This window comes from Tiliqua scincoides, chromosome 3 (genome assembly GCF_035046505.1).
Source record: "Tiliqua scincoides isolate rTilSci1 chromosome 3, rTilSci1.hap2, whole genome shotgun sequence".
NCBI classification, from domain to species: domain Eukaryota; kingdom Metazoa; phylum Chordata; class Lepidosauria; order Squamata; family Scincidae; genus Tiliqua; species Tiliqua scincoides.
Genome location: NC_089823.1, coordinates 152,220,892 through 152,245,229, shown reverse-complemented (window position 1 = coordinate 152,245,229; position 24,338 = coordinate 152,220,892). Strand labels below are relative to the sequence as shown.

The 24,338-nt window shown below is 46.2% G+C and overlaps 1 protein-coding gene across 2 annotated transcripts; it reads right to left on the bottom strand.

The window, feature by feature from the left end:
- Positions 1-427: 427 nt before the first annotated feature.
- On the bottom strand, positions 428-21,365 carry MACROH2A2 (macroH2A.2 histone). Of its 2 annotated transcripts, none has more exons than XM_066620525.1 (9): positions 21,034-21,365; positions 16,842-17,078; positions 16,299-16,405; positions 14,458-14,655; positions 13,480-13,590; positions 11,149-11,248; positions 3,433-3,522; positions 2,052-2,226; positions 428-1,153 (listed from the first exon to the last, which is right to left on the bottom strand). In XM_066620525.1, exons 2-9 carry the CDS (start codon positions 17,011-17,013, stop codon positions 988-990), a joined length of 1,119 nt encoding a protein of 372 aa, XP_066476622.1. In that variant the 5' UTR covers positions 17,014-17,078; positions 21,034-21,365; the 3' UTR covers positions 428-987. The 2 variants fall into 2 exon arrangements, with proteins under 2 accessions (XP_066476622.1, XP_066476623.1); XM_066620526.1 differs by lacking the exon at positions 21,034-21,365 and adding an exon at positions 20,602-20,664.
- Positions 21,366-24,338: the final 2,973 nt, after the last annotated feature.

The following is a 24,338-nucleotide window of genomic DNA, read 5'->3' as shown; positions in this document are numbered from 1 at the left end:
GTAAAACATCTGGGGTACTATCCAAAGTTAGACTGTCCCATGTTTTCAGTGGAAAGCATATGCTTAATTTTGACTGGATTGTACTTACTGTGACAATATGTCTATCAGAAGGATGTTTGTGACTTTTGGTGCATCTCTATTTTGTCTCTCTCTCTCCCTCTCCATTTGCCATGAATGTCTAGATTCTACATGGGTAATACCTTCCTCCTCCTCTTCCTCAAGTAGCAAAAATGTAGGGTTTAAGTGTTGTAAAACTCAAGATTCTGAATAGTTCCCAGTGGCAAATGTCATAGCAATGTTAAACTGGAGGCACTAGGGAACTGTCCCTTTGTTTCCAGTGCCTCTTTAGCTGTATCCTAAAAGTTATATCCAGAATTGTTTTCCTTTATTAAGAAATGAGCATGAATGAAATAGCTGGAGTATAAAGTTTTTAAAAAAGCATGATGCCATTTTTTTATAAAAACAAATAAGATGAAATATTATCAGCAATTACAGATTGTTCAGGGGTAAAACAGTAAAGCACCAAGTGAATTTTCTTTGAAATTACTTTCATCAACATGGAATGTAGACACAACATAAGGTTTTCTAACTACCATTGGGAAAAGAAAGTGAAGCAAACAATTCACATGTTGTTTTTCAGCCTTTGTGTGTGTTGAATTGTTTGCTACGCTAAAATGAGATTAATCTTTAAAAGGCCTAAACTAAAATAGCTTGAAACATATTAAACAGTAGAGAGAGCTGGCAACTTAATTTCCTGGGATGATACAAAATGGTAGAGGGTGGCTAGAGCATGGTGTAATTGCAAGTCAAACTCTCCCAAACTTTTTTCTCTCCCCCCCTTTTCCATAACAAAAGCCTCCACCCATCACAAAACTTCAAAGCTACTCACATACTCCTTCCTCACAATATTTTAAAAATAAAACCCACTTCTAATTCTTGTTCCTACTCATTCATGTTGAAAAATAAAATTTCATTTGGCTTCTGTTGCTACTTGGCATCTAGTTTTGCCATCTCTTGCACATAGATGCCAATGCTCTCGCTGTCAAAAAGCAGGAAGTAAATGTTCTTCAAGGAGGAAGGGCTGGAGTCATCAAAATGGGAAGAAATTGCTTTGAGAGTCACTTGGGCTGCCGTCTGTTTTGGAAAACAATTTCTAGACAGAGGGGGGAGGGAAAAGATCAACATTAAAGCATGAAGGTAAAGTGAGAGCCTTAGACGTCCTGAACGAAATACTAATGTTGCTTAACCTATAAATGTTGTAACAGTGAGGTCTATGGGTTCTTACCAAAGGAATTTACAGCACAGTCCAACATATATACTTACAGAACTAAGCCCTATTGAGTTCAATGGGTCTTACTGTTAAGTGTGTATAGCATTGTACCTTTAACCATTACTAAGTTTGACAGGAGATTAATAAGACTTAAGATGGTCACAACTAACTTGTCTGATAACTTTAGTGGTGCTTAAGATGCTTTTTAAATGGATACAACCCACTGTTCTGTGCCTTACTATTAGACAACCCCATCTTATGACAACACATTGTTGGACCCAGTGCTTTTGCTGCAGCACAGATGCACAAATTTTCCTTTCCATGTAACATTTCAGGGCAAAGACTTTTGCTGCTGAGGAAACAAAATGAAAGGATGCAAAAGTAGAAGAAACAATGGTGCAAGGGATGCAGTTAACAGAAAAAAAAATCAGCCCAAGCAGTCACTAAGGTGGCCAATTTTTTTTCCAGCAAAGCTTTCATTATGTCTTTAACAGATGTATGAAACACAAGTTCAGAAACCAATGCTTTCCTCAATACAAACTGGAAAAATTCTCACCTGCTATATTTCTGTATTATGCAGATGATAAAGATCAAGGGCCCTGCCCCAAAGACTGTTGACAACCTCACAAGTGACTCCTGCTCAATTCACCGATTTTGGAATTTTTTCATAAAATCCATGCATAAAATCTTATTTATGCATAAGGTGTTGAAACGTTCTTAATCTAAGCCTGAGAATTTCCATGAATTATTATATGGGAAACTTAACAGAGAAGACACATACCTGCCACTGGGAAATGGTGGGAAAGCCACAGACTTAAGCTTCTTGTCTTCAGCAGCAGTTAAACAGTTTTTTATAGTCTCCTCCAGTTGCTCTTCACACTTGTCTGAGCCCCACTGTGGGATATGACAGTGAATGACAAACTTTGCTGCTAGACCAGCAGACTGACTAAGAGCAGCTAAAATAAAAGAGGAGAGGAAAAAGGTTTAGGTGTTAAAAAAAAAAAATGCATATTCTGTTTCTAGACCAAAATAACTATACATATAAAGCCAAGCATACTTTTTACTGCACTGTAGTTAGCTGTGAGATGAAATTACAAAAACAAAACAAACCACAGTTTATAGAAACCAACTTGGGGCCCAATCCTATCCAATTTTGCAGCACTGATGCAGCCGAACTTATAGGGTATGCACTACATCTTGTGGTGGGAGGAGCACATTCACACTTGTTCCTTTACCTTGTGGCTGCATTGGCTCTGAAGGATTGGATAGGATTGGGCCCTTAGCATCTTTTATTTGGATGGCATGATATCAGCATGCATTTCATGGAGTTGTCTTCTTTCCTTAGAAATGTGATGGATCCTATTTTTAAGTCTGACTTCGAATAGAATTTGTGTGTATTCCTTTTGGTGCTTATTTCCTCCACTGAAAATGGAAAGTCCATTACATAGTCACTTATAGCAAAACAATTACACTTTCAAAGAAGACTTTAAAAACTGTTTCCTATGACATTAGTCCAAATCATAAACTGTGCTTTTGGAAAGTTTGGATATGGTGATTTTACCATAAGATGCAGCAAGAATTACTCATAGTAGTTTCCTCACAAAGATACTATTTCTACAAATGAAGTCAAGCATTTTTGTTATGAAAAATATCAGCAGGAATTCTTTAACAATTAGTGGAGCCTGATGTTAGAACATATTGTCTTGATTTGCACCTGCATCCAAAAGCATAAAATGAAAGAGCAGGTGTAACATAGTGGCTAAGAGACTGAGCTATGAATTGGGACTTCTCCAGTTCAAGTCCCATTTCTGCCATGCACTAGGTGGCCTTAGGCAATCCCCTCCCCCTCTCAGTCTCAGCCCTCCAGTTACAATGTACCTGTTGTAAGAACAGCACCACAATATCTGTGACCTGCTTTGCACACTCAGATAGTGCTATGAAGTATAATAATTAAATAAACCCTGTATTGCTTCAGGGATGGACACAGGAAACAGACAGCCACATAACTCATTTCATTAAGTATTTTTCATATTTTTAATCTTAAAATTCCAGCACAGAACTTTAATTCTGGATTACATTGGAATGGCAGAAGAAGAGACTGAGTAGGAGAGGAGGAAATATTGAGTGAAAAATAAAAATATTACAATAAATAAAGATGTTACCTTCTGTAACTTCCAGAGGCCCTTGTGACTTACGGAGTTCCTTGACTGTTTCTAAGAACTCTTTACCTCCAGCCTTTTCCAGTGCTTTGCCTGAAAACCATAAAAAACAAGCTATGTTTCTATTAGAAGCTGGGTGGAGCTTTCAAATAAAAACAGAAATCTGAAACTAGAGAAAAGAAGTACTGCCTCAACATCCTGTTTTGAGCGACTTTTGAGCGAGTTGAAATCAATTTGTGATTTCTTTACTACTGACAGAAGTGGCAGCAGATCATTTTTCCTCCTTGTGCCTCAGGTTTCCATTTGAAGTACAGGTTGGCCCTCCTTCTTGGTTCGGTACCCACAGATTTAACAATGTAGGTCCTGACTCGTGTCTGGAGGGTCTCATCAAACCTCTCGGATGAGACTGGAATTCTCTTCCTGCTGCATCCCGGAGGTGTTCTGATTGTGTTTCCTTGCCTCCAAACACCTCCCGGAGGCTTCCGAGAAGCACTTCTGGTTTGATGAAAAGCATAAGTGCCTCTCAGAAGCATCTGGAAGGACTTCCGAGGTGCAGGGAGGTCATACGTGGCCTTCCTGTGCCTCAGAACAGGTCTAGATGCAACCAGAAGGCACTTAATCTTAAAAACACTTCTGGATGCATCCAGAGGTCTTCTGAGGGCCCCCCAATGATCTTAATATCCATGGTTTTGTTATCCATGGGGGGGTCCGGGAACAGATCCCCTGCGGATACTAAGGACCAACATGTATGGATTAATGATGCTATTGTGTCTTAAAACACTGGTAAAAGGAATAAACCTGAGTATATTTCATATGCATAGTACTTTATGAGACTGCAATGAAAATAACCAATAGTATTGCATGCACTTACTGGAATTGGTTGAATGATAAGTGCTGAACAGGCCCCAATGCAATATAAGGCCAGCAACTACAGCATGCACATGTTCTAGCCTCAGCCCATGATTCCAAGAGAATTTTCTCAATTGCATCAGGCGAGGCAGTTCAGAGGAACTATCCCTCTATGTGCCCTGCTGCTCCTGTTGATTAACAAAACTGGCCTGTTAATGAAGGGAGAGGCCAGGATATCAAGGAGCTGTGAGCATGAATGTCTTTTACTGGCTAGGTCCTGTTCAGCACTTAAACCAGCAGTTCCCAAAATTATTCAGTCACAGTGCCTGGCAGTCAATGTCACTGCCTGGTTCTCCCAGCCGACGCTACTTTGAATTGCGTGGGATCTCGTGAGATTCAAGACAGTGGCGTCTGAGAAAGCCTTAAGAAGTAGCCACCAGAGCCATCCCACAACACTCTTGTGTGTTCGCCATGGCACCCTTGGGTGCCATGGCACACAGTTTGTGAACCACTGACTTAAATTATGATCCAAACTTGCTGAGTATTAAAGTATTGTCTAATATACACACGTGAGGCTCTCTGCAGACGCGTGTGGCCTCTGGGAACCAAGTGCCTCTGGGAACTAAGTGCCAGGTAAGGCACAAGAGTTTAGCATCTGGGCGAGGAGAAGGCAAGGAGACCTCTGAGTTTTGGAGAAGGAGAGGTGGAGGAGCAGGAGGAGGAGGTAAGTGTACTCATTCTAACGCCCTGTCTTCTAACCTTAACCTTACCTTTAAAGCAACCTTAAATCAAAATTGAAAGTTAGCACCTAAGGGAGGTACATAGGGCTACTCTGAGTAAGAGCAGAGTCCTACTCGTGAGTAAGTGCCCAAGGGTCAGGCATTTAAATCAAAATTGAAAGTTAGCTGCACCTAAGGTAGCACTTAATCGAAGAAAGGGAGGAGGATAAAGTGAAAAGCAGGTTTTCTACTTGCTTAAATTAAACCTGTACTTAACCCAGGTTAAACCTAATCTATGTTAGAACATAACCTAAACAGGTCAGTAAATTGGGATACAGGATCTAGAGAGCAATAAATAATTAAACAAACCCAAATAAAAACTAGCTTGAGGTTACAAAAACAGTCCAGCCTAAGAGAACAGAACTAGGAGGGAAAGGACCTAGGAAGGGCCAATTCCCAACCCATTAAGAGCCCCAAGCAGTCCATTCAGGAGCCTGCAGAGTAGGTCACGCCCATCAGCAGCCATTTGCCTTCCTGAGCTTTTGTAAACTCACCTGGGAAGGCCAGCCCCCTTTCAATCAGGAAGGAAGGAGGGAGGAGGAGCCAGCCAGGAGTATAAAGCTAGGCAGGCCATCGCGTGAGGCTCTCTGCAGACGCGTGTGGCCTCTGGGAACCCAGTGCCTCTGGGAACTAAGTGCCAGGTAAGGCACAAGAGTTTAGCATCTGGGCGAGTTCAGCAGCAGGGCGAGGAGGCCAGGGCCCCATACACTGCCCTTCCTCTTCCCTTGAGAAAAGGGCTGCTATCCAGTGTACGGTTTTTAAAAGGACCCCTAAATAAAACAACAACAACAACAACAAAAAAGCTATGCAGTCAGACAGCCAGCAGCAGAGTGGGGGCTATCCAGTGTTCTGCATCGAGTGCCACATGTATGATTATATGCCTCTGGGGTATAAGTCATGGGTGTGTCCTCGGTGCAAGGAGCTCCAGGCTCTCAGGGAACGCGTCCGCTCCCTTGAAGCCTTGGTGGCCGACCTGGAGAAGCGCAGGCAGCCAGAGGAGGACCGTGGGGAGACTTCTGGGGACGATCAGGCTTCGTCCCAACCTCAGGCGTGCAGCTCCTCGGCTGCCCGGGTGGGAAGTCTCGGGACTGGAGGACGTCATCCTGGAGAGGAGGGAAACAATCCCCTAGGGGGGATCCCTTCTCCAGGGGATGGGCCCGTATCCGAGCGCACTCGGGATACTCCTCGGCGGGAGGGGGGTCGGGGGCTTCTTGTAGTGGGGGATTCAATTATTAGAAACATAGAGAGGGGGGTTTGCGACGGATGTGAGGACCGCATGGTGACTTGCCTGCCTGGTGCGAAGGTTGCGGACATCACTTCTCGTCTAGACAGGCTAGTAGACAGTGCTGGGGGAGAGGTAGTGGCTGTGGTGCATGTCGGCACCAACGACGTGGGCAAGTGTAGCTGGGAGGTCCTGGAGGCCAAATTTAGGCTTTTAGGCAGGAAGCTGAAAGCCAGGACCTCAAAGGTAGCGTTCTCTGAAGTGCTACCTGTTCCACGCGCAGGGCCAGCTAGGCAGGCGGAGATCAGGGGTCTCAATGCGTGGATGAGACGGTGGTGTAGGGAGGAGGGGTTTAGATTCGTTAGGCACTGGGGAACGTTTTGGGACAAGCGGGGCCTGTACAAGAGGGACGGGCTCCATTTGAACCAGAATGGAACCAGACTGCTGGCGCATAACATTAAAAAGGTGGCAGAGCAGCTTTTAAACTGATCCCTGGGGGAAGGCCGACAGGAGCCGAGGGGCATCCGGTTCGGGACTCCTCATCCCTATGGGATGAGGATGGGGAGGTTAGAGAACAACAAGACAAAGGCAGGGTAGGAGAAGAAATTGGGAAAGGTAGGGAGATGGGATGTGATAGACGGTTTGGCACAATGAGAGGATGCGGGGACAAAGGAGTGAATAAGCAGCCCATCCTGGGGCATTCCGTGTATAAATGCTTTTATGCGAATGCCCGAAGTCTACGAGCAAAGGTGGGAGAACTGGAATGTCTGGTGACAAGGGAAAATATTGACATAGTGGGCATAACGGAAACCTGGTGGAATGCGGAGAATCAGTGGGATACCGCAATCCCGGGCTATAAACTCTACAGGAGGGACAGGCAGGGGCGTGTTGGAGGTGGGGTGGCCCTTTATGTTAAGGAAGGGATAGAATCCAGCAAAGTAGAGATTGAAGGTGGGTCCGACTCCACCGTAGAATCTCTGTGGGTTAAATTACCAGGCTTGTGCAGCAATGTAATACTGGGGGTGTGCTATCGTCCTCCAGACCAGAAATCTGATGGGGACCTTGAAATGAGGAAACAGATCAGGGAGGTGACAAAGAAGGACAGGGTTGTAATCATGGGGGACTTCAATTATCCTCATATTGACTGGGTCAATTTGTGTTCTGGTCACGATAAGGAAACCGGATTTCTTGACGTGCTAAATGACTGTGGCTTAGATCAGCTAGTCACGGAGCCCACCAGAGGACAGGTGACTCTGGATTTAATTTTGTGCGGTACGCAGGACCTGGTTAGAGATGTAAACGTTACTGAGCCATTGCGGAACAGTGATCATGCTGCGATCCGTTTCGACATGCACATTGGGGGAAGAATACCAGGCAAATCTCTAACAAAAACCCTTGACTTCCGACGGGCGGACTTCCATCAAATGAGGAGGCTGGTTAGAAGGAGGTTGAAAGGGAGGGTAAAAAGAGTCCAGTCTTTCCAGAGTGCATGGAGGCTGCTTAAAACAACAGTAATAGAGGCCCAGCAGAGGTGTATACCGCAAAGAAAGAAGGGTTCCACTAAATCCAGGAGGGTGCCCGCATGGCTAACCAGCCAAGTTAGAGAGGCTGTGAAGGGCAAGGAAGCTTCCTTCCGTAAATGGAAGTCTTGCCCTAATGAAGAGAATAAAAAGGAACATAAACTGTGGCAAAAGAAATGTAAGAAGGTGATAGGGGAGGCCAAGCGAGACTATGAGGAACGCATGGCCAGCAACATTAAGGGGAATAATAAAAGCTTCTTCAAATATGTTAGAAGCAGGAAACCCGCCAGAGAAGCGGTTGGCCCTCTGGATGGTGAGGGAGGGAAAGGGGAGATAAAAGGAGACTTAGAGATGGCAGAGAAATTAAATGAGTTCTTTGCATCTGTCTTCACGGCAGAAGACCTTGGGCAGATACCGTTGCCCGAACGGCCCCTCCTGACCGAGGAGTTAAGTCAGATAGAGGTTAAAAGAGAAGATGTTTCAGACCTCATTGATAAATTAAAGACCAATAAGTCACCGGGCCCTGATGGCATACACCCAAGGGTTATTAAGGAATTGAAGAATGAAGTTGCAGATCTCTTGACTAAGGTATGCAACTTGTCCCTCAAAACGGCCACGGTACCAGAAGATTGGAGGATAGCAAATGTCACGCCTATTTTTAAAAAGGGAAAGAGGGGGGACCCGGGAAACTATAGGCCGGTCAGCCTAACATCCATACCGGGTAAGATGGTGGAATGCCTCATCAAAGATAGGATCTCAAAACACATAGACAAACAGGCCTTGCTGAGGGAGAGTCAGCATGGCTTCTGTAAGGGTAAGTCTTGCCTCACAAACCTTATAGAATTCTTTGAAAAGGTCAACAGGCATGTGGATGCGGGAGAACCCGTGGACATTATATATCTGGACTTTCAGAAGGCGTTTGACACGGTCCCTCACCAAAGGCTACTGAAAAAACTCCACAGTCAGGGAATTAGAGGACAGGTCCTCTCGTGGATTGAGAACTAGTTGGAGGCCAGGAAGCAGAGAGTGGGTGTCAATGGGCAATTTTCACAATGGAGAGAGGTGAAAAGCGGTGTGCCCCAAGGATCTGTCCTGGGACCGGTGCTTTTCAACCTCTTCATAAATGACCTGGAGACAGGGTTGAGCAGTGAAGTGGCTAAGTTTGCAGACGACACCAAACTTTTCCGAGTGGTAAAGACCAGAAGTGATTGTGAGGAGCTCCAGAAGGATCTCTCCAGACTGGCAGAATGGGCAGCAAAATGGCAGATGCGCTTCAATGTCAGTAAGTGTAAAGTCATGCACATTGGGGCAAAAAAACAAAACTTTAGATATAGGCTGATGGGTTCTGAGCTGTCTGTGACAGATCAGGAGAGAGATCTTGGGGTGGTGGTGGACAGGTCGATGAAAGTGTCGACCCAATGTGCGGCAGCAGTGAAGAAGGCCAATTCTATGCTTGGGATCATTAGGAAGGGTATTGAGAACAAAACGGTTAGTATTATAATGCCGTTGTACAAATCTATGGTAAGGCCACACCTGGAGTATTGTGTCCAGTTCTGGTCGCCGCATCTCAAAAAAGACATAGTGGAAATGGAAAAGGTGCAAAAGAGAGCGACTAAGATGATTACGGGGCTGGGGCACCTTCCTTATGAGGAAAGGCTACGGCGTTTGGGCCTCTTCAGCCTAGAAAAGAGACGCTTGAGGGGGGACATGATTGAGACATACAAAATTATGCAGGGGATGGACAGAGTGGATAGGGAGATGCTCTTTACACTCTCACATAATACCAGAACCAGGGGACATCCACTAAAATTGAGTGTTGGGCGGGTTAGGACAGACAAAAGAAAATATTTCTTTACTCAGCGCGTGGTCGGTCTGTGGAACTCCTTGCCACAGGATGTGGTGCTGGCGTCTAGCCTAGACGCCTTTAAAAGGGGATTGGATGAGTTTCTGGAGGAAAAATCCATTATGGGGTACAAGCCATGATGTGTATGCGCAACCTCCTGATTTTAGGAATGGGTTAAGTCAGAATGCCAGATGTAGGGGAGAGCACCAGGATGAGGTCTCTTGTTATCTGGTGTGCTCCCTGGGGCATTTGGTGGGCCGCTGTGAGATACAGGAAGCTGGACTAGATGGGCCTATGGCCTGATCCAGCGGGGCTGTTCTTATGTTCTTATATATCATTTACACTGGCTTACTGCTTTTTACAGGACCAATATAGATATTTGAACTGAAAAATAAAAGATCAAAAATGGAAATGATTAGATGGAAAATCTCCAAAAAGGAACTCTGTTACAGAGAACCTACAGTGCAATCCAAACAGCTGCCTGAGCCAGCGCAGCTGTCCCTGTGCTGTTTCAGAGTGCTGCAAACATAGCGCAAAGCACATTTATGACTTGTGAGTTGGCAGCACTGCTGCAAAGGCCTGTGTTGGCCCTGCGTTCAGGAGCAGCACCAGACGGAACAGGTAAGCGTGTGCTGGGTAGTGCAGGGGGAGGGTGGCGGGGAGGAGAGTTTTGGTCTGAGGCAGCGATTTTCAACCTTTTTCTTCTCACAGCACACTGACAAAGCTCTAAAATTGTTAAGGCACACCAGCAGGTTTTTGATAATTGCCAAGGCACACCAAGCTGCCAGTGGGGGCCTCACATTCGTATCAGTCCTACTAATAAATGACCTTCCCCTAAATTCCTGTAGCATACCTGTGGGCTATTCGTGGCACATCAATGTGCCGTGGCACAGGGGTTGAAAATGGTTGGTGTGAGGGCAGGGTGGATTGAGCCTAGGAGGGGGTGAGATTGGTGGAGGACTCCTCCACTGTATCCTAACCCCCTTCCTGGTCCTCCTGGCATTACACCCAGCTTCCTGGATTTGCACCAGCTATATAGCTGGCATGGCTCTGAGAAGCCCTCATAGGACAGGCTGGGGCTCGACATGGGGTAAGGGGAAATATACTGCTTTACCCAGCCACCTCCTAACCTGAGTTGGATACAGTGCAGGCCCTGCAGCCTGACTGTGCCAGCACAGGTTAGGACTGGACTATTCATCACTCTTACACTGCAATCCTATATACCCCCACTGGGTACAGTGGGGCTTACTTCTGCGTAAACATTCATAGGCTTGTCCTGTTAACCTGAAACAAGAAACAGTAACCAAACCTATAAAATGTTTGGTTATTTATCTGTGGGCTATACTTAGGAAGGTTTGAGTTGAATATAACGTGTACCTTTCCAGAACAATTCAAATCCAGTTTTGATTTGGTCAAGAACTTAAAGATGACTGGATTTCAACAACTTTCCTGGAAGAGTTTCCATTAAAATGTTCAAGATCCCTACCTGCTTCAATTAAATCTTACCTACTTCCTCCTTGAGGTCTATTTCACCAGTAGTTGGATGCACAATGCCTTCTACTTTCATAGAACCAATATGGCTGATGTCGCTCTGCGTCAGAGATAGCTGCAAAATGCCAAGGGAGGAAAAGAAAGAATATATGGGAACAAAGGGCATGAAGGCAATGGTCTTCCTGTGTTACATTCCCCCCAGCATCTAGTATTCAGAAATGTACTGTCTCTGAACATGTGAACTCCATTGAGCTATTGTGATCAATAGCTTTTGATAGACCTATCCCCTATAAACGTATTTAATTCTTGTTTATTTAAAATTTTGTACTCTGCTTTTCTCTCCAGATACAACAAACAATAAAACTGTCACAAAAATCAGCAAAAACAGAGCAAAGATAGAAAAAAATAATACCATCCCAAACTCCTGGGAACTACTCCTACCAAAGAACTCTTCATGATACCTACTTCATGAAATGAGCTCACACAGATCCTTTGTGCTTCTATATGCAGCAATACAGGCACAGGGATTCTAAAATACTAAGGCAGAATCCTAAGCACACTTGAACACAGTGGGCCTTATGCTACCAGGTGTCTAAACGTCTGTGGCTAGACAGCAGTTCCCCAAGAGCCACAGCCAAGGAGTGAGCCCTTTGGCAGATCATGTAGTCACTTCACTAGCTGGCAGTGGGGGAGCTAATCTCTTCCATGAAATAACTGCTCTTAAATGATGTCCCAAGCCTCTGAGAGGGAATCAACTGAAAAATGTGATTTTTCCTTGTCCTTGGAGTTTTTGAAGATGAGTTTGTTCGACGGAGGCTGATCTTGGGCATCAAAGCAGTTCCAAAAAAACAGAATGGATTCACACATACACACAATACAATCACACACATTATGTGTGATGTCAAGTTGACTGCACACAAAACAGACAACAAAAGACAGCAGGGAGTTTGTGAGTCTTTGAGGAGGCTATGCCAAAGATCAAGTTTACTGATTTGTATCTGCTGTGTAGGGAATGATGCATTGAAGGAGCTGCAGGGCAAATTTGCCAAGGTTTGGCAAATCTGAGATAAAGAGGGGTTCAAACAGAAGGAAAAAGGCTTTGAAGCAAGCCCCAAAATCTAAGTAGTAGCCTCTAGTTAGTCTGAGGTGGGAAGCAGGGGAAGAGAGCTGAAGCTGCTTTCCTAGGGAGAAGGGCACACTGTGAGATGGCCCATGAGAATGGCTGTTCAACCCATGCTGGCACAGAGGCTTCAGGAGTGCTGGAGGAGAGAAGCAGGGAGAAAGGTTAGAAAGGGGAGGGAAGCAGGGGTTACGGATTCTGTTTGCTAACTTGGCTCAGTTAGGGGCTCACAGGGGGCCACAAATTCAGGCTGTGTAGAATATGCAGTTCCTAGAGTGATGATCTGGAGACAATTTTATTATGAAGTTATCTCACAAAAGAAATAACTACCACTTGTGAACATAAATATACTTACTGATGCTTGACGATATTCAGACCAACAGAAAAACCAAAAACTGCAATTAGAGTCATGTTGGGCCTATTCTGGTGGATACACCATGTTATCATACCCCTTTCTGTTCTCTGACTTAGGGCGCAATCTTAACCAACTTTCTAGCAGTAAGTTAAAGGCAATGCAGCTTCGAGGTAAGGAGAGAACAAACATTCCCTTACCTTGTGGTGGCCTCTGCAACTGCCACCCATCTGCAGGATGCAGCACATGCCCCACTAGCACAGCTGGAAAATTGGTTAGGATTAGGGACTTAGAGCCCAATCCTGAGGTCTGCAGCACGGCTCTGCGCCACAGACCACAGTTACAAGCGTGCCGTAAGGCATGTTTGTGGGGCTTACCGTCAAGCTCCCACCAGAACTAACCCAGCGCTGGCCGGAGCTGGGCTGGCGCGCGGCGGTCGCCCAGGTTCCTTGGCTTGGCGGTCTCCCGGACCGCTGGGCTGCGGAACGGGAGGCGGGGGTGTGGCCGGCACGTGGGGGAGGCGATCCAGGGAAGGGGGAGGCCGGCAGGAGGCGTGGCAGGGGGCGGGCAGGAGGCAAGTTGGGGGAGGGGGTGAGGCAGATCAGCAAAGCTGAGCTCCGCAGGATCCCAGGCGTTCGTGGAGGGCTGCGCACCCTACACAAGCGCCTTTACTTTAGCGCTGACCTTCAGGTCGGCATTAAAGTGAGTGGCCCCATTGTGGGGCTGCTTTCCTTACTCGGGGGAAGGGGACGAACGTCCCCTTCCCCTGAGGAGCCTCCCGCAGTAGCGCAGGAGGTGCAGGATCCAGCAGGAGCCCACCACGGAGCCGCCGAGCCTGGGAACTCCGGGCAGCTCAGGATTGGGCTGTTAGTACCTTCTGTCCTGGAACAAGGCTCTTGGAGGAGAGGATGGTGAAGCCATCTCCAGGTCCATCATCAGCAGATGAATTTGATGCTCCTTCTTTTTCATTCTCCTTCTGTTTGTTCTATTGAGAAGTAAAAGAAACATTCAGAAAAGAAAAGTCAACCATTCAAAACATCAAATATATTGTTTATAATATTTTAAAAAACATGAACACTAAATTTTCCTCAGCATTCCCTTAAGGGGAGTCACCCAGGAATGGGTCCCTGATGGCACCACAGTGATTGTGGCACTGTGGGGACCCAGGGGCATGTAAATATAGCTGGGGGGGGGGTTTCGTGAAGCCTCCTGGAGGCCACAGCCCCCTCTGCAAGCCTCCCTGCTGCAACACTGATCTGTGATCGCTCATTGGAGAAAACTTCTGGTTTGTGTTTGGAGCTTTGATTGCAAACTGGAAGTGAGCTCCGATGAGTGACTGGCGCTCAGTGCTGCAGCGGGGAGGCTTGTGGAGGGGGCTGCGGGCCTCCAGAAGGTTTCATGAGTCCCCCAGGTATGTTTACATGCCCCTGGATCCTCATGGCACCATAATCGATGCAGCGCTGTTAGGGCCACCTCCCACTCCTGCAACAACTTAGTGCATTTCCAAAGTCCAAGTAGGATTTTGGGAGCAACTGCTTTAGACTGCAAAGTGCAAAGGGGATTTTTAAGATTTTTTTCTTATACATTTTAAACTGACAGCTGAACTCTTGAAAAGTTTGCTCAACTGATTTAACTTGCAGAAGACTTCTTAGGAAAAGTTATGGTTTGCTCTTATACAGCTTATCTTGCTTCTTTTAACAACCACTATCAATGTCTAGGAAGCCTCAATAAAGACATAAAAGCTTGATATAGTCTATGGACCTGACCACAAAGTAAACAAACTATAAGGAGAGTCAGATTGGTCCTAAAAGGGGTAGCTTATTCCCCAAATAGGGTGAGTGGCTTGGTCTACCTTTTTGGGTGCCCGAGCTTTGGCAGCCTTTGCTTTCTTTCCACTCTTCTTGGTTCCCAAAGATTTTCTCCCTCTCTTCTCTGGAGATGGTGAAAGGATAGTATCAGATTTGCTTTTGGTGCCTCGTTTTTTGGCAAGAAGCTCTGGATGAATTCTGGGAAGTACACCTCCACTTGCAATGGTCACTCCTTTTAGCAACTGCAGAAAGAGACAGTGTTCAGAGACAGGACACTTCTCAGTACAGATTTTGTTGAAACAATTCATTATACAAAATAGGATAAGCACATATATCTTGTCCTGTGCTCTTTGGAGAAAGGATGGAGCAGAAACGTGGTTATGTAAGCAAAGTAAAAATGAATAGTATACTTCATTATTACTAGTACCTTATTATTCTTATAAAAATAATTTGAATACACTTCAAACAAAATTCAAAACCCCAACAGACTGACAGTATAATCCGGAATTGTGCGGGGATGCAGTGGCACCAAAATTGGCTTCCGCCACATCCTGCATGCTCCGGGTAGCTGCTGGTGGCTCCTTGAGAGAAGGGGACTTTTGTCTGCTTCCCCTGAGTAAAGTGAGTAGCCCCACAATGGGGCTACCCGATCTACCGCCAACCCAAAGGTCAGTGGTGAATCAAGAACCTCTGTGTAGGGTGGTGAGACCAACATGGAGGCTCTGGATCTGATGGAGCAGAGCTCCACTGGTCCCACCTCCGTTCCCCCGGCATGCCTCCTCCCCACCCTCTCTCCGCTTCCCTGAAATGCCTCCTCCCCACCCTCTGCCCGCCTCCCCTTACCTCTCCACTGTTTGGTAGTCTGCGCCACTGCCAAGTGGTAGAGCTCCACTTATTAAATAAAGTCCAAATAAAGTGGTTCAGCAATGTGGAAATCAGCAATTTCCAAACCACATGTAATAGAATGCACAAGATCTCTCGAGGAGCTACGGTGTGAACAGTGGCCCCTTGCTCTGGCAGACAAGCATGGAGTTAACACCAGGGCCTTAGACTGCAGTGAGTGTGCTGTACAGCTGCAGCCACTTGATGGCAATAGGGCCCTCAGGCATAAAAGCAGCACCTGCTGAAGGGAGAGTTTGGTGGGTAGTAGGAGGAAAGCTTGAGGGAGACTGGATTAAAGGACTAATGGAACTACTGATGGGTGAATGGACTTTGGAGACACTGGAGATTGGTGTGTAGCTGCCATGCCCAAGACCTGCTAAGGACCAAGGTTCTGCCATAGAGGTGGGAGGAGTTGCTGGTAGGAGAGGGGAGGAAGAACCTTTGCAGGTTGAACAGGTGAGCTACCCTGGTGGTGGGGTCCAGTAGTGCTGCAGGGCAGAAATAGGGCCATTGTTAGGGAAAGCAGGGGAGCTAATTAGCTTATGGTGGACATAATTCTCTAAGTGAAGTTTGGACTGAGGATTTGGCAAAACAGAATGGGACTGCTGCATCTGAAAAACATCTTCTCCATGCAGCACTCACCATTTTGCACCACAGTTGCTTATCTTTGCAACCAATCAACCCAGAAACTCATGCTGGGCAGCCGCTTCCACTGCTCGTCACCCCAGCAGGCTATATGCTTGGATTTGGGAGCAGAAGCACCAAAATGAGTGGCACAGGTTTCTGCGATGATCGGTTACTAAGATAAGCAGTTGTGGCATAGAATGGTAAGTGCCATGCTGGAAAGATGTTTTTGGGCACTGGATCTGGCCCACAGGTCAGAGTTTGGCATCTGCTGATTTAATTCTCTAGTAATTCTAACAACCATTCTTTCTGTGGAGCTACAGAATGAAGCACATATCTCCATAACTATAACTCTTGCAAAAGAATTTGGAAAGCATACCTGATTCAATTCTTCATCATTAGCAACTGCCAGAAGGATGTGTCTTGGGGCAATTCTTCCCTTCTTGTTGTCCCTGGCTGCATTACCAGCCAATTCCAATATTTCTGCTACAAATACAATAGGATAAGCTCAGTAACAAGAAATGCCATGCACAATCACAGTAGCATTCCATTATGAATTTTCCTGAGTCAAGATAACATTGCCCAGTTTGCAAATTTGAACAGGAATGTCAAAGACTATTCATGATAGTTACATAGTTTGGCTGTGTACTTGGATCTTATTGGCTTAAAGCAGTGGTTCCCAAAGTGTGTGTTGCAACGCCCTGGCGAGCCACTTGGTGAGGCATTGTGGGATGCCCGCTACCTGGCAGGGAGACTGCAGCACGAGTATCCAAACAGCAGCAGGAGGTATAACATGGTGGGCAGAGATGCAGTATGCAAAAACTGCATGCTGGGAAAAGCACTCTTGCCTGCCCTGATCTCTTTACTGCTATTTTTGAGGTCTGCAAACCCTCAAAACCTGGAAGTGAGTGGCACTACTTACCTGCTAGGTATTCTATGACAGCTGCCATGTAGACAGGAGCTCCCACTCCTATCCTATACTTGTATGTTCCCTTCTTCAAGTATCGCATCATTCTCCCAACTGGAAAAATAACACCTGCTCTGCTGGAGCGTGACATTTTGGACATTTTTTTCTTTCCACCTCTGGCCGACATGTTGTTGCTGTGTGGTTTTCAGTCTTCTGGTAGATTATTCTTATTTGCTTGCTCTGGTACAAAATCTACAAAGAACAAAAGCAGCGATTGATATTGGGTATAAACTATAACAAACACCCTGACGCCGATAGGTCTTGCTATGGCGATGTAACTATCACTGCAAAAAAATAATTACCCATAATAATGTAACTAACACTAAAAAAATACAGTGTGTGGTAGTGAGCATACTAACTGGACTGCAATGCAAAGAAGCTCATGATGGGAGAGTTAACACCCACAACACATCTGAAGTTAAGTTTGAGCAACCAGTTTCCTAGGTAATACTGATGGCAGTGCTTCAAAGAAGGGAAGTTTTTCTTCTACATTTTCAATGGCCTTGCAAGATATCAATTTGACCCAAGAGATGATTATTTCTCTGTTTTTAAAACCAATCCTAATTACTGAACACAAGTTCATATTTTCTTTGGTTGAACAGACAGGGCTTCTGTAGTTTTAAAGATTATGGAGAAGAGGGAATTTTTGAAGGGAATTTTAACTGAGGATTGCCACCCTTTTACTGAGCCTGCTCCTAAGACCTTAGGAACAGTGTGACATATAGGAATTCAGCAACGGACATCTTTCCTGGTACAGGCATGCTTGGCAATGGACTGCCTATACAATGGTGGTCAAAGCATAACATGAGTCTCTTAATGAGGCAGTCAGGACTCTCACAGCCTGCAGCAGAGTGTCTGTTTACACAACAAAGAGGCCCTTAGATTATCTCTTCTTTATCTCCAGTAGCCTGTGGAGCCAGTTAGTTTCTGGCAGGGAGTGTCTGTTTACGCAACAAAGGTACTAGATTGGGCTGAAGGTTCACTTAACAACCTAACTGCATAACAGGGATTGGAGAATGTATCACTGTCATAAAGTGACACACACCTGTATGTGAAGAGATGATAGGAAAAGTTTCATCTACTCATGGCTCAATTCATTGGGCTGATAGCATCTTGTGACAGCACAAAGGTTGTGTGGCCATCATGCATGATGGAGTCGTTTGTGGAAATGGCTGAAAGCTCCGTGCATGCACCAGAACCTCACAGATACTCTGGTGGTGCATATAAGGTGGAATCTCTTATTATGCCCACAAAAGATCTGAGTAGGCCTACTGAGGCCCAACCTGCAGCGGAATAAGTAAGTATAAGATGTCTTTATTACTTCTTCAACACTGCCTGGTCCTGGCCAGCCCATAGCACGCAGTGGAGGCTGTGTCAGCACCACACTCTGGGTTGGCCTTCGATAAGACTGGGCCATTAATTTCTGTTTGTCAAGTGGTCAGTGATAGAAGAGCAAACTACAAAGGTGGAAACTTATTTTTATACAAAGTCTCAAATGAATTCTCAGTTTAGGCTGGATGAGCTTCTCTGCTTAAACTATTGTATGAATATTACTAATTTGTGCAGTTAAAGAGCAAAAGTTAATATAATGTAACACTATAAATAGTGAATGTTATTCTATTGTTAATATATATTCCAATTCTAATAGCAAATAATAAGTTCAAAGGCAGCTCTTTGTCATTTTTGCATCTACTTATTGTTCTAGTATATTGTTTATTGTACAATATCTAGTATATTGTATATTGCATCTACGTATTGTTCAAAAATACTAATTTTAGAGCTGTGTTTACGATATGCTGAAGAAAAATTAATAAAACATATCCAGTGTCTTGAAAATAGGACTATTACATATGGCTTATTTACATGATTGGTTATTCTGGAGCAACAGTGCTTCAATGGATTTAACCACTGGTTTATCAAATTAAAGGTTATGTGTGCATGTGACAAATCATGATCTGGTGTTAGCAGCAGGAGCTGAGTCTTGGGATCACAGAACACTCTCTCCTCCTTCACACATAAGTGGAGGTAATTGACAACTGCCCTTGTCACTTCTGAAGAGTTCGTCATGATGTCCACACAGTGCTCAGTGTATGCCTGTGGCCCTACCTCAGCCACATATAGTGTAGAATGCCCCCTTCCTCTACCTGGGAGACTGTTTCTGTGGTCAGACTCCAAAACCTAGTTTTCACTGAGGTGGTAAACTTGGGTCTGGGCTGTACCGCTTAAGCCTCATGAGAGCTCATGAGACGGCCTGTTTTGCTCCCACTGCCTGGAATGGCTCTGAAGGGGAGGGTCCGCTTGCACACTGCAGTGAGGCTCCCTGTAAAACTATGCTTTGCGCCCCTCTAGCTATGCCACTGCCTCAATATAAAGCGCTCAAATTAGTATGAAATCAGAAACTGTTAATCTGTTATAGCAAGAACAACAGAGTCTTATAGCTTCCTGTCTGACAAATTTATACCAAAGACAGATTTTCGTGAACTAAAAGACTGAAAAGTTCCAGCAAACTTCTTTGCTGTTCTATCAGAAAATGTGACCCTGGAGAAACACAGAATTGGGTTTACTGTGTGTGTGTGTGTTGTGTGTGTACAAATACATAATGTATATAGTATATATAGTCTGTGTACAAATGCAACATGTAGTGTGAGTATATGGTGTGCCTATGTATACAGTGTGTGTACAAACACATCATGTATATAGTGTGTGTACTAACACATTGTGTAAATAGTGTCTATAGTATGTATATGCATAGTGTGTATATAAACATATCGTGTATATAGTGTGTCTATGTGTATAGTGTGTGTTCAATCACATCATGTATAAAGTGTGTGTATAGTGTGTGCATATGTATATAGTGTGTATACAATATGTATAAGTATAGTGTGTGTGTATATAAACACATCATGTATATAGTGTGTGTACAAACACATGTATACAGTATGTGTACAAACATGTATATATATACGTATTATATACATTATGTTTATAGTGTGTGTGTGTACAGTCACATCAGGTACATAGTGTGTGTATATGTATATATAGAGAGAGTGTATTGTGTGTATATATAGCGTGTGCAGGAACACATTATGCACATGCCAATGTACAGAAATGCCTGGCCCATCTGGCACTGGGCTTTTCAACCACTTCCTCCCCTCCCCCTCCCCAGCTCTCCCTCCGTGGCGGGGAAGGGGCGCTTATCGAAGCTGCCCCTTTAAATGGGCCGGGCGTTCGCTCGTTCAGGGAGTTCTTGATCTGTTGAATTCAAACCGCCGAAACGCCTCCAGGTCTTAGCGCGGCGGGCGACCAGGAGCCGTCACCAGAGGAACGTGAGGGACGGAGGCCCCGCCCCTCCCCCTCACGTTCCGGGGCACGCGCTCGAGAGAGCCGGCGGGCGGTTGGAAGGCGCGCGCTGGCGGCTTTCGCGAGGGGAGGCGTTTGTGTCACGGGACGGCGGCGCCGAGGGCAGGCACGCGCCGTGGTGCGCGAGCGAGCGAGCGACTGAGCGCGCGGAACTGTGGGAAACGAGCGGCGCTGCTTTTTCCCGCGCAATTCCCACTGCCTCTGACTGGGGGAGCCGCACAATAAGCCCGGCGCGCCCCCCCGCGGCCGTTCTCGGGGGAGGGGCCGACACGCGCCCCTTCGGTGCTGGTGGCTCGACCGTCCAGGCCGAAAGGGCGCCCCGGAAAGGGAAGCGCGGGGGTGTGACCTTCCTCACCTCAGTCCCCCTTGGGAGCGGCGCGCGGTGGGTGGGAGCGCGGGGAGGGCGCGCACCCCCGGGACAGCCGCGTCGGGGGGCTGCTGGCGGCCCCTCAGCGGCGCCGGCCTGCCCTTCGCCAAGCACCCTCCGCGAGGGACGCGCTTCTCCCCCGCGCGCCGCATCCAGCCCGCCTCGGCGGCCTGCCGCCCTCGCGACTCCCTCCGCGCCTCCGCTTTTGTGCTCGGCCTCGTCCCCGAGGAGGGCGGCGCGCCTCCCCCAGCGGGAGCGAAGGGTGGAGGGCGAGGCTGCCTCGGGGGGCCGCCGGCCGCTCCCCTCACTGCGCTCCGCCGCTTGGGGGGGGCGAGCGACGGCAAGGGCCGCCGCCTCCTTCTCCTCTTCGGCACCCACCCACCGGCCGTCCCCGTCCAGCGCCGCTCCCCCAGCAGTCACCTGCCCGGCCGCCGCCGCCGCCTCCGCTCAGTGCCGCAGTGCCGCTGCCGCGCTGCCTCCTTCCCGCCGGTCGCCTGTATTGTATGGTTTCAATGGCGGCAGCTCTGGAGGCCGGTGGCAGGGAGCGGAGGGGGGGCTCCTTCTCCACATACCACCTCTAGGAGGAGTCACGGCAGCGCGGTCCGCCGAGCGCCCCCGCCGCCCGCCCTGGCACAGGCAGCGCCGCTCTTGCGCCTCTGGGCCGCCTGGGCGAGGGATGCTCCTGCCCTCCGTTCGCGGCGCCTGGGCACGGGCAGCCCGCGCGCCGGGCTCGGTCCTGCCTCCTCCGCGTGCCCGAAGGCTCAGGACGCTCCGCAGCAGCGACAGCCAACGCGGGAGGACGGACCGCAGAGTGGAACAAGCCTGGAGTCCCCAGTGCAGCACCTGCCCTGTTGAAGGCGGAGTCTGCGGCCAGCCTGGGGCATTGTGTAAGCTTTTCAAAAACCACGAGCAGGTTGCAAAATCGCTCACCTCCGCAGCCTGCTCAGGTTTCTGTGTAGGCATCATTGTCCATACGTGGGGTTCAGGGATGCTTTGACAGGCAGTTCTGTTCCTAGAAGTGCATCTTCATTGCTAACACCCTGCAAAGAAACCCTTAACCCGCTTCTGCCCAGCCCACAGGGATACATATCTGATCCCTGTTGCGTACGTGCAACACAGGGCAGAAATGGCTTAGGGCCCAATCTTTCCAATTTTCCAGTGCCGGTGCTGCTGTGCCAATGGGATCGGGAGGCAGGCTTGGAGGCCTCCTGGTATAGAAACATTTGTTCCCTTGCCTCGGGCCTGCATTGAGGCTGCACCGGTGCTGGGAAGTTGGATAAGGTTGGACCCTTAATCCAGAATGACTGCCCCGTTTATGCATTTACAACCACTAACAGCCCAGTTCTATCCAACTTTCCAGCACCAGTGCAACTGCAATGCAGCCCTGGGGTAAGGGAACAAATGTTCCCATACATTAAGGAGGCCTCTGCAACTGCATTCCCAACACAGGAAGCGGTGCATACCCCATAGGCACAGCAGCACCAGCACTGGAAAATTGGATAGGATTGGATTGTCAAGACAGACTGGAATAGCTGCTTTTTCCATTATATGTTGAACACACAGGCAAAGTTATTAACATTACTATTGAATACAGACATCTATTAAGGAGTAATAAGTTTACTTTGAAGTTATGTGTTTTCAAAATGGAATACCATAATTATTACACTATTACACTTCAAAATTACGTAACTCCAAAGTAAACTTATTATTTATTTATTTATTATTTATACCCTGCCTTTCCAGTCAACTTAAGGGCTCTCAAGGCAGCTTATTGCCCCTTAATGGATAGTTGTCAGTATTCAGTAGTAATATACATAATGTAATATACATAATGTGGTTCTCAAACTTTTAGTACTGGGACCCACTTTTTAGAATGAGAATCTGTCAGGACCCACTGGAAGTGATGTCATGACCGGAAGTGACATCAAGCAGGAACATTTTTAACAATCCCTGGCTGCAATCCTTCACCCACTTACCCAGGAGTAAGTCCCATTTACTATCACTGTTAAAAACATATACATAGTAGCCTGTTCAACGTAAAGATCTGTAACATTTCCCCAAATGCAATCACATACCATGGTACCATCAAGTCTAATAAAAATAAAATATTGAAATGAGTGGGGACCCACCTGAAATTGGTCCCAACCTACAGTTTGAGAAACGCAGTGTAACACATGAAACAGTTCAAATTTTCTTTAAGATGAGTTTCTTGTGTAAATAAAAGAAAGGGCCAAGGCACAGTATGTGACTTTGAAAAACATTCTGCTTGTTCCAAAGCACATTTACATGAAAACAAGTCTTACTTTGTTCCACAACACTTCCAATACACTGTCATTTGTTTTTGTTTGCATTGATCAACAGTTACAACAATTCCTTATAAACATTTGGAAGGCAGCAATACTAAATGCATAACAGGAACAAAATAATGTTAGAACAAAAGCATCTGGCTGGAAAACATCTTTGTGAATTTTATATAAATACAAGAAAAAGCCTTTCTGGCTCAGGCCAAAGACCTATCGCCCAGCATCTGATTTTTCATAGTGTCTCACCAGCTGCCTCAGTAACCCACAAGCAGGAGAAAGGCATACTTGTATTCAGCTAAGGGAGAGTTAACTCATCTCCCCTATGTGCAACTTCAGAGAGGCTGTGAAGGAGGGCAGGTTGTTTACCTGTAAACTTTGCATGTTCCTCTGTGCAAATACACAACCCATCTGACTTTCACACCATCCAGTATGGTTCTCAACTTTGGAGTTCTCTTCAAATGACACAGTTTAAACTAGGGGGATGGTGCTCAAATGATTGGAGGGATTGGGCATTCTACTTGCACTCAAGACATGCAGTGTGCACGGGTGTTGCCAGGATAATATTCAGTATGCAGTAAAACAGCATGAAGCAAGGAAGCATTGGGAAATGCTCTTTCCACCTGGTTGAGGGTCAAGAAATCTCTTGCAAGATATCTCTAAATGGAGGGGAAGGAGTAACTAGACATTTCTGGTCCTCCGTCTGGACATTTATTATTGTAGTGGGTGGCATTTGGGTGAAAACAGTGCCTTGCAGAGATGCAGCAGACAAACATTCATCAGATGTAGATCTAGTAAGTGATGAGTGAAGCTATCCTTGAATTCCTGTCTGAACGCATCGCTCCCCAGTTGAATGTTGAATAGAAAGACCATGGCAAAGTGTGGTTGCATGGAACCTGATTACAAACCATTGTCTTTCAAAATCAACATAATATGAGTCTACAAAGTGTTTATTGTTTGCATGCGACAAATTAAGGTGACTGCTTTAATTTCCAATTTGTTGTCTGGAGGAGTACATAAGCAAATCTTTATCTTACTTGCTAATTACAAACCTGGAAATTATATAGGAACTCAGACCATACAGTAATATTGGAAATTATGTTTAAAATATCTCTGAAGAAATTATTGGTGGATTTTGAGAGATTTAGGAATTCATTCATAAGTGAAGATGAGTGATAAGTCACAATGTTATTAGAAGTGGTTGACAAAAAGCAGAGATTACGTTTCTGTTACTAGCAGATATTGGGTAGACTAGTTATCCTGTCATAAGGAGAACTAATGGAAGGAGCATTCCCCTCATGCTAGGGGTCGTTCCTGATACTGGAAGTGCTAGTTGAGATGTCTGAGTAAATCTGTTTTCAGCAAGCTCTTCAAAGCATGAATTGCTGATTGCAACTTTAATGGAATTGCATGTGTAGAATTCAT